This window comes from Oncorhynchus clarkii, unplaced genomic scaffold (assembly GCF_045791955.1).
Source record: "Oncorhynchus clarkii lewisi isolate Uvic-CL-2024 unplaced genomic scaffold, UVic_Ocla_1.0 unplaced_contig_3349_pilon_pilon, whole genome shotgun sequence".
In the NCBI taxonomy this organism is placed as follows: Eukaryota; Metazoa; Chordata; class Actinopteri; order Salmoniformes; family Salmonidae; genus Oncorhynchus; species Oncorhynchus clarkii.
Genome location: NW_027258399.1, coordinates 48,409 through 58,638, shown reverse-complemented (window position 1 = coordinate 58,638; position 10,230 = coordinate 48,409). Strand labels below are relative to the sequence as shown.

Below are 10,230 nucleotides of genomic sequence, written 5' to 3'. Positions count from 1 at the left end.
AGGGGAATGGAATCAAATACATCAAACACATGGTACTCCCTTCAGCAGCCTCCACTGTTCCACATATACCAAATATGATATATTTTACAACATATTTTAATTGACAATTAAGATTTTCTATTTTATTCTATTAAAATTATGATACTTGGTTCTGCCACAACATTTTTAAATAAAACTTGTTGTTGTGAAGTAGGTAGAACTCATCCAGTGACGTCATTCCCTGTCACACAACCTCAGAGATGGTGACCATGACAACTGACTGACCACACATTGAGGTGTTTGACTTGGGGTTGAGAAGAGTGTGAGAAAGACAGGAAGGGGGAACGTTAACTCTTTCTCAGCAGCATCACTTTTAGTTTAAAATGGCCCTGTGGTGAACCAAGGTAGAGCTGTGTACATCCTCATGCATGTGTACGTGTGCAGACAACATGGTTTGTGGTCATGTCTGCTTGTAAAGTCAGAAATCTGACCAGGTATAAGTAGATCTTATCAGACAGTCTGCAAAACAGTGAAGCTGAACAATACAAAACTACCTCTATCGTGCTCCAGTCTGGTAAGTTCAACTATCATATCATTATAGTCTGATAAGATGTTACAGCAAGAGTGGTGGTATCAGATATAGGGCCTAGTGCAAAATCATTGTGAAATGTGCAAAAAAGACAGTAAACATTGTAATCTCTGTGTGATTTCATTTGGTAACACTTTTTCTGTATCAATTTCCACTGGCCATTAATATCAGGGCCAAATTATTATTTTTTATTTTACCTTTATTTAACTAGGCAAGTCAGTTAAGAATAAATTCTTATTTACAATGACGGCCTACCCCAGCCAAACCCAACCCGGACGACGCTGTGCCAATTGTGCGCCGCCCTATGGGACTCCCGATCACGGCCATATGTGATGCAGCCTGTATTTGAACCGCGTACTGCAGTGATGCCTCTTGCACTGAGATGCAGTGTCTTAGACCACTGCGCCACTCGGGAGCCCCTTAGGGCCAAATTAGGGTCAAATTCAATCTGGTTCGAATGGAATTCTCGAATTGGTGCTGGGTCGAGAGAAACCCAGGCCAGTGCATCCCAGTTTCACAACTGGTGCCAGCTCGATTAGAAATTGTACTGGTGACGTCGTTACTATGCAACCACCAACTGATCACTGCTGGATTCTGATACCATGTTTAGCTATCTCGTCTGGGCTTGATGCTGTTAGCTAGCACATGGACAAGCAACACTGCTGTAGTCAGACATGACATGAATTAACACCATAGCTGGATCATTAATTTATTTTTGAATGAGCTAACGAGAGCTATCAGTAATTTTAACTGGCCATGTCATATTGAAAGCTAGATAGCTACATCATATCAAACAAGTCACGTGGTTTGCTTGGCTTCCTAGCTAGAAAATAGCCAATGCCATGGCTAGCAAGGTAGGTATAAAGCTAGCTAGTCTGTTATGCTAGTGATGACGATAACCAATTAGCTTGCTAGCTAATGTGTGTCTGTGTCTGGCTTCAAAGTGCAAATGGAAACGGGGCTTCAGTAGCATTTCAACTAACTATCTACAAACCGTAACAATAGCCATAACCCTAACCTTAACACTTATCCTAACCCTGAACTGTGTTAAACACCTAGCTACACATCCATATTTTTATCAATCCATGTTTACCAAAATATTTCAATAGACAATAAAGATTTTCTATTTCATTCTATTATATTCTGTCCTAATCTATTCAAATTAGGATACTTGGTACTGCCACACACAAAAAAAGACTGACGTGAAGTTGTCTACACATTAGTGAACACTGGCGTTTAGAGTGACTTGAATTGCAAGTTGCAAAATGATGCAAAATCAAACCTGAGAAGCAGCTTTTTTGCATTCAGCAGAGCATTAGCTACAGGCTAATGACACAAACATAAAACAAAATATCTTGATCTAATGAACTGTCATAACCTACTTACTAAACTGGTGTTTTGACATTAGCTGTTGCTTTGACACTACTATAAAACACAATATCTCTAAGAGATGGAAATGATAATGAAAATATTCTACAGTAATGATGACAACTACATAGTTACATCTGGGAAACTGAATGACATTTATCTTTGTCAGGTTGTTTGTGTTGTGGTTGTGGTTTGCATCAAACTCAGTCTGATGATGACTGTCACACCTTCAAGAGGGCCTCAAACTTTAGTGTGGGTTCTGAGTGGAAAAATACTAGAAAAAGATACCTGTTAGTGGGAAAGAGATCAACAGTAGTCAGAAGTCACCCTGATGATTGACTGATGACTGGTATCATTCCACATTTAACCAAATGTGAAATATTTTCTGAAATATTAAAAAACATTTTATAACATTAGCCACTTACACTCATGGGAAATTACCTACAGTTGAAGTTTACATACACCTTACCCAAAAACATTTAAACTCAGTTTTTCACAATCCCTGACATTTAATCCAAGTAAAAATTCCCTGTCTTAGGTCAGTTAGGATCAACACTTTATTTTAAGAATGTGAAATGTCAGAATAATAGTAGAAAGAAAGATTTATTTCAGCTTTTATTTCTTTCATCACATTCCCAGTGGGTCAGAAGTTTACATACACTCAATTAGTATTTGGTAGCATTGCCTTTTATGTTTAACTTGGGTCAAATGTTTCAGGTAGCCTTTCACAAACTTCCCACAATAAGATGGGTGAATTTTGGCCCATTCCTCCTGACAGAGCTGGTGTAACTGAGTCAGGCTTGTAGGCCTCCTTGCTCGCACACACTTTTTCAGTTCTGCCCATAAATGTTCTATGGGATTGAGGTCAGGGCTGTGTGATGGCCACTCCAATACCTTGACTTTGTTGTCCTTAAGCCATTTTTCCACAACTTTGGAAGTATGCTTGGGGTCATTGTCCATTTGGAAAACCCATTTGTAACAAAGTTTTAACTTCCTGACTGATGTCTTGAAATGTTGCTTCAATATATCCACATAATATTCCTACCTCATGATGCCATCTATTTTGTGAAGTACACCAATCCCTCCTGCAGCAAAGCACCCCCTTAACACAACTGTGCTTCACGATTGGGATGTGTTCTTCGGCTTGCAAGCCTCCCCTTTTCCCTCCAAACATAACGATGGTCAAAATGGCAAAACAGTTCTATGACCAGGAGGATTTCTCCAAAAAGTATAATATTTGTCCCCATGTGCAGTTGCAAACCGTAGTCTGGCTTTTTTATGGCGGTTTTGGAGCAGTGGTGTCACGACTTCCATCGAAGTCGGCTCCTCTCCTTGTTCGTGTGGCGTTCGGCGATCGACGTCACCGGCTTTCTAGCCATCGCCGCTCCATTTTTCATATTTCCATTTGTTTTGTCTTGTTCCATACACACCTGGTTTTCATTCCCTAATCAACCTACATGTATTTAGTCCTCTGTTTCCCTCCATGTCTTTGTGTGATATTGATTATTGTAAGTGCTTCTGCACATTTTGTTTGACTGGTGCATGTCGGGTTATTGTGCCCATATTTTTGTGTTTCTATGGCCGTTTGTTTTACTATTAAAACTACCAAGTTCTGCTCTCCTGCGTCTGACTTCCTCACCTCCAGTACACACCGCATCACAGGTGGCTTCTTCCTTGCCGAGCCGCTTTTCAGGTTATGTCGATATAGGACTTGTTTTACTGTGGATATAGATATTTTTGTACCTGTTTCCTCCAGCATCTTCACAAGGTCCTTTGCTGTTGTTCTGGGATTGATTTGCACTTTTCGCACCAAAGTACGTTCATCTCTAGGTGACAGAACACGTCTCCTTCCTGAGCGGTATAACTGCTGCGTAGTCTCATGGTGTTTATACTTGCGTACTATTGTTTGTACAGATGAACGTGGTACCTTCAGGCGTTTGGAAATTGCTCCCAAGGATGAACCAGACTTTTGGAGGTTCACAATTCTTGGCTGATTTCTTTTGATTTTCCCATGATGTCAAGAAAAGAGGCACTGAGTTTGAAGGTAGGCCTTGAAATCCATCCTCAGGTACACCTCCAATTGACTCAAATGATGTCAATTAGCCTATCAGAAGCTTCTAAAGCCATGACATCATTTTCTGTAATTGTCCAGGCTGTTTAAAGGCACAGTCAATTTAGTGTATTTAGTCTTCTGACCCACTGGAATTGTGATACGGGGAATTATAAATGAAATAATCTATCTGTAAACTATTGTTGGACAAATTACTTGTCAAAGTAGCTGTCCTAACCGACTTGCAAAACTATAGTTTGTTAACAAGAAATTTGTGGAGTGGTTGAAAAACGAATTTTAATGAGTCCAACCTAAGTGTATGTAGACTTCCAACTTCAACTGTATATGGATAGGGCTAAAATGAAACATTTCTTACGGAAGATATATTCATACCCATGGTAGCACTTAAAAGGAAATAGTTGGGAGACTATGGAGCAATGATTATACTAAAGGTGAGGACACAACAGGTCACCTGACAAGACTGAATCTAAACATTACACCGTTGATTTTATGTGCATTTTACATTGACATTTACATTACAAACCAGAACTGAACTAAAAACTATTCATCTAACATCCAACATTTACAAGTCATTCAACGAAGTCACTTGTACCCAAAATAAGAGCTACAACACAACATCCCTGTTGTGAATGGCCCCACAAGTACCACTCCCTGCACCTTCTGACCAATGCCTTAGGAATTCTGAACAAGAACATGAAGTATTTCCAAATCTTCCGATGAACCAGAGGCTTTCTATGGTGTCTGAAATACTACAATGTGATTTGGACAGCTCTTTAGACAAGCAAATCACCTCTAAATGCCTTGGAACTCGCTCCTGTTTTGAGGTCACCACCTACATTGGTGCCCCACTGGGGGGGTACTCTCAGCTGCCGCATGAGAAGGAGTTGCTGATTCCCCCCTATGAAGTGTTCAATAGACAATATTTTATATTCCATTCATATTAGGATACTTCCCAATAGGCATAGACGTCAATTCAACATCCATTTCACGCTGGTTCAACCTAATTTAATTTTAAATGACGTGGAAACAATTTTGATTCAACCAGTGGGTTGGTTCTTCAACAATTTTTTTAAATTAAAACGTATCACTGAGAAATCGCTGGAACTCACCCAGTGACGTCATTACCAGTTACTCACACAACCTGAGAGCCTGTGGCCGTGTGACCATAGAATCTGGTACTTCTGTGTTGGAACAATGTTTGTGGTTGTGTGGGCTTGTATTAGTCAGATGTCTGACCAGGTATAAGTAGACCTTTGCAGAAAAGCTGCAAACACAAGTCCTGAAGCTGATCAATACAAAACAACCTCAATCATGCTCCAGTCTGGTAAGTTGAACTATCAGATCATTATAATCTTATAATTCGTTACAACAACAGTGGTGGTATGATATATAGCATTGTCAGTAGTAGTACTCATTATTTCTCTATAGAGTTTATATCAGTAGTACTAACTAAATGACACTAGGTTGTTTAACGTGGCTAATGTTATTTCTCCATAGAGTTTATATCAGTAGTAATAATGAAATACTACTAGATTGTTGTAGCTAACATAGCTATGATTTTTTAAATTTTTGAAAAATTCTATATATCCATTGTTTAGCTGGAATGGAATGTTTTTATCCTTTATATTTGACTGTAATATGTGGCTGTCTCACCTAGCTACTGTACAGTGCCTTCAGAAGGTATTCTTACCCTTTATTTTTTCCAAATTTAGTGTTTTTACAAAGTGGTAATGAAATGGATTTAAACGTCATTTTTTTGTCCAAGTTTTACACAAAATACTGTGAAGTATCAAAGTGGAAGAAATTATTTTACATTTGTGAAAAGTTAATGAAAAAATAAAACACAAATATCTTCATTAGATAAGTATTCAACCCTCTGAGTCAATAAATGTTAGAATCAATTTTGACAGCAATTACAGCTGTGAGGCTTTCTGGGTAAGTTAAGAAATGTGCCTACCTGTATTGTACAATATTTGCAAATTAATCATTTTTTGCAAATATTATAAGTTCTATCAAGTTGGTTGTTGATCATTGCTAGACAGTAATTGTCTAATCTTGACATAGATTTTCAAGATGATTTAGTCAAAACTGTAACTAGGCCACTCAAGAAAATTCAATGTTGTCTTGTTAAAACTTCTTTGGGACAGGGGGCAGTATTTTCACATCCGGATGAAAAGCATGTCCAAAGTAAACGGCCTGCTACTCAGACCCTGAAGCGAAGATATGCATATTATTAATAGATTTGGATAGAGAACACTCTGAAGTTTCTTAAACTGTTTGAATCATGTCTGTGAGTATAACAGAACTTATTTGGCAGGTGAAACCCTGAGGACAAACTCTCTTTTCATTGGGTTTTCATTGGGAATCCAGATTTCTAATCGACTTTCCTGCAGTTCCTATCGCTTCCACTGGATGTCAACAGTCTTTAGAAATTGTTTTAGGGATATCCTTTGAGAAATGAAGAAGTAACACTGTTCAGAACGGAGGTAGAGAGATGTGTACTCTTTGATAGAGGCGCGTGACCTGAAAAGCTCGCTCCACTTTGTTTTCCTCCGGTATTGAACACAGATCATCCCATCTTCAATTGTATCAATTATTTACGTTAAAAAATACCTTAAGTTGTATTAGGAAAGTAGTTTGACATGTTTGGACAAAGCTTACAGGTAACTTATGAGAAATTTTGTAGTCATGTTGCGCAACTTGGAACCGGTGTTTTTCTGGATCAAACGCGCCAAATAAATGGACATTTTGGATATATATCAACGTACTTAATCGAACAAAAGGACCATTTGTGACGTTTATGGGACATATTGGAGTGCCAACAGAAGAAACTCGTCAAAGGTAAGGCAAGAATTATATTTTATTTCTGAGTTTTGTGTTGCGCCTGCAGGGTTGAAATATACTTTTCTGTCTTTGTTTACTGGGGTGTTATCCTAAGATAATAGCATCATTTGCTTTCGCCGAAAAGCCTTTTTGAAATCTGACACATTGGCTGGACTCACAACAAGGGTAGCTTTAATTTGGTATCTTGTATGTGTGATTTCATGAAAGTATACATTTTAGAGTATTTTTAAAACATTTGGCGCTCTGCATTTTCACTGGATGTTGGCCAGTTGGAATGCTACCGTCCTGCATATCCCAGAGAGGTTTAATCACCAAAGGTGGATAACTGACTAAAAGGAGTAAAATACACAAAATCGTGTCTCGTACAATTGAAAAAGATCTCTCATGGTTGAAATTCTCCATTATATACCGCCATTCTGTCCTTTAGTAGTGTTTTTGTAGAAATCGCCTCAAACGTCATTTTACATCATGTTAAACAGTACTGCAAAAATGTTTACTTACAGAGTGCATCAAACATGATTTAGACCTTGTTTATGGAAAAGTGTTTATTTCTGTATTTCATGGTTGCAACTTGCTGAAAATTGTTCACAGTGTTCCTATTCTTGTTAAAGCAACTCCAATGTACATTTGGCCTTGTGTTTTAGGTTGCAAGATTTTACTCTAGGATTTGGCTTGTGCTTAGCTTTATTCTCAAAAAAACTTGTCAATGACAATTATACCCATAACACGATGCAGCCATCAGCATGCTTAAAAATATGACAAGTGGTACTCAGTCATTTGTTGTGTTGGATTTTCCCCCTTATATAAAGCTTTGTATTCAAGATATAATTAATTTCTTTGAATTTAAAAAAAAAAGTTTTACTTTAGTGTCTTATTGCAAACAGGTCGCATGTTTTGCAATATTGTATTCTGTACATGCTTCCTTCTCCATCTGTCAGTTAGGTTAGTGTTGTGGAGTGAGTACAATGTTGTTAATCCATTCTCAGTTTTCTACCATCACAAACATAAACATTTTAAACTATTCTAAAGTCACTATTGGCCTCCTTGTGAAATCCCTGAGCGGTTTCCTTCCTTTCTCTATAAAGTGTACTGTTGTCATTCTGCAGTCAATTGGAAAAAAGTAGCAAGCCAATTATTGAATGAGACTTGATTGACAGTAGTTTTGCTTCACAATAAAGGCTTTGTTAAATGGTGGCATTCCAAAAACTCCTATCAATTCTTAGAAGTGAATAATATCAAAGCTATTTTTATAATGATTATAATGATTACCAGTATGTTTATGTTTACTATCCGCTTCTATATGGTGCTTGTCACGCTCTTGATAATGGACGGACCAAGGCGCAGCGTGATTTGAGTTCCATATCCATTTATTAAGTGAAAACTTCTCAACAAAACAATAAACAAGCAACGAATCATGACTTCCGTGGTGTAACAAACACAATCAATATCCCACAAATACAGGTGGGAACAGGGACAACTTAAGTATGATCCCCAATTTAAAGACAACGATAATCAGCTGCCTCTAATTGGGAACCATTCTCAATCCCAAACATATAAATAAATTGACTAGAACTTCCCCTAGTCACACCCTGACCTACAACACCATAGAGAATCAAGGGCTCTCTATGGTCAGGGCGTGACAGTGCTATTGCAATTCATTTTAAAACGTGAATAGTGTCAAAGCTATGTTGTATCATGTTGGGTACTGTTATGATGATTGGTATTTGTCTCCTGTATATGTTGTTTTACTACAGGTGCTGTTGAAGTCATGGGGCGAAACAACATCCTAACCTTTGCTGTGCTGTGTGTCTTCCATGTTTGGACTCTGGGTGTGGACTCGAAGATGGTAAGACGTGGACTCCAAGATGGTACTTTCAGCATATAGTCTTGCTACTTTTAATCTGAGAACAAGATTGTTACAGTAAAAAAAATGTAATAATAGTATATATAAAACTGTTTCTCTGTATTCTCCTCCGTATTCTCTGAAGGTTCATCTCCATCAGCCTGGTCTCAATTCCAGCATACCCTTAGACATGGTCCCTGACTCTGTTGACGACATGTATAACGGCTGCACTGAACAAATGTACAACAAGGTGCAGAAGGAATATCTTGTACATGAAAACAAAGAGCCCTTCAAAAATGCCTGGAAGTGGGCCGAAAGGTGTGCAAAAAATGTGAAGAAACGATTCCGAAAGGACAAGTCTGAGTACAATGTTAGCGACAAACTTTCACATAATCATATCAAGGCTATCTGTGCTTACACAACAGGTCATCCTTCAATACACTCAGAGTTCAACCAAGCAGTCCGGACCAATAGATATAAGTATACAACCTCCTTCCAGTTCCACTCCCTGCATTTCTTCCTGACTGACGCCATTCGCCTCCTGAAAAAAAAGCAATCTTGTCACATCACATACAGAAGAACCAAAATGAAGTTTGTGGGTAAAGTTAACAAAACTATTAGATTTGGCTACTTTGCCTCCAGCTCTCTTAACAAGGACAATTCTGAATTTGGAGACAAGTCCTGCTTTGAGATAGAGACGTGTTTTGGCGCTTACCTGAAGTCCTTCCCCAAAATGGGGACAAAAGAAGAGGAGGTGTTGATTCCACCCTATGAAGTGTTCAACGTTACTGAGGTACTCAAGAAAGAAGACGATCCAACACTTTGGTGTGATGTTGTGAACAAACTACAGAGCACCAAAATAGCCAAGAGTAACCTGAATTGCCAAATGTTTAAGAAGCCAATTATTAATTAAGAAAATTAACATTGAGTCATTGTCCCTAAAGAGGATGTAATTCAACCAGCTCAGCTTCTTATTCTCAGGCTTCTTACAAAAATAAATACAATAAAATGTTGACCATAGTTTCTATTGTAATACGTTAATTGGTTTATTTGTGGATGTTACATACAAACCTCATCCTGACTACCAGAAATAGTGATTATTAAGATGTGTGTATTAACCTGTGTATCAGACTCCATAGGAGACTTTAAAGCACTTATATACCTTCTGCAGCTTGTGGCAAAATGAATAAAGAAAATCATTGAGCAAGAATACTGTATTCGTCATGTATTTTTTGTTTAAACTATTAACGTACTACGTTTAGACAAAGTGAAATTAATCCATGGATCAATCTATAAAATTACATGACAAGTTTAATTGTTCAATAAAGTTATGCTTAATTACTTCCTCCGAGGTGGCACATAAAGCCACAAATAAAGTGATACCTGAAACTACCATTTGGTACTGAAGGAATTTTTTTTTAAATCCCATGAAACATTCAAAATCATGTAAAAACATTCAAACATTTACTACTTTCACAAAAAGACAACATAAGGCATCATGGAATTATACAATTAATGTTCTTCCATAGAATACTT

The 10,230-nt window shown here is 37.8% G+C and overlaps 1 protein-coding gene across 1 annotated transcript; it reads left to right on the top strand.

Annotated features, from left to right (window-relative positions):
* The first annotated feature begins 530 nt into the window (after positions 1 to 530).
* LOC139396852 (T-cell ecto-ADP-ribosyltransferase 1-like) lies at positions 531 to 9,607 on the top strand. Its single transcript, XM_071143770.1, has 3 exons — positions 531 to 553; positions 8,606 to 8,697; positions 8,840 to 9,607. Exons 2-3 carry the CDS (start codon positions 8,620 to 8,622, stop codon positions 9,605 to 9,607), a joined length of 846 nt encoding a protein of 281 aa, XP_070999871.1. The 5' UTR covers positions 531 to 553; positions 8,606 to 8,619.
* Positions 9,608 to 10,230: the final 623 nt, after the last annotated feature.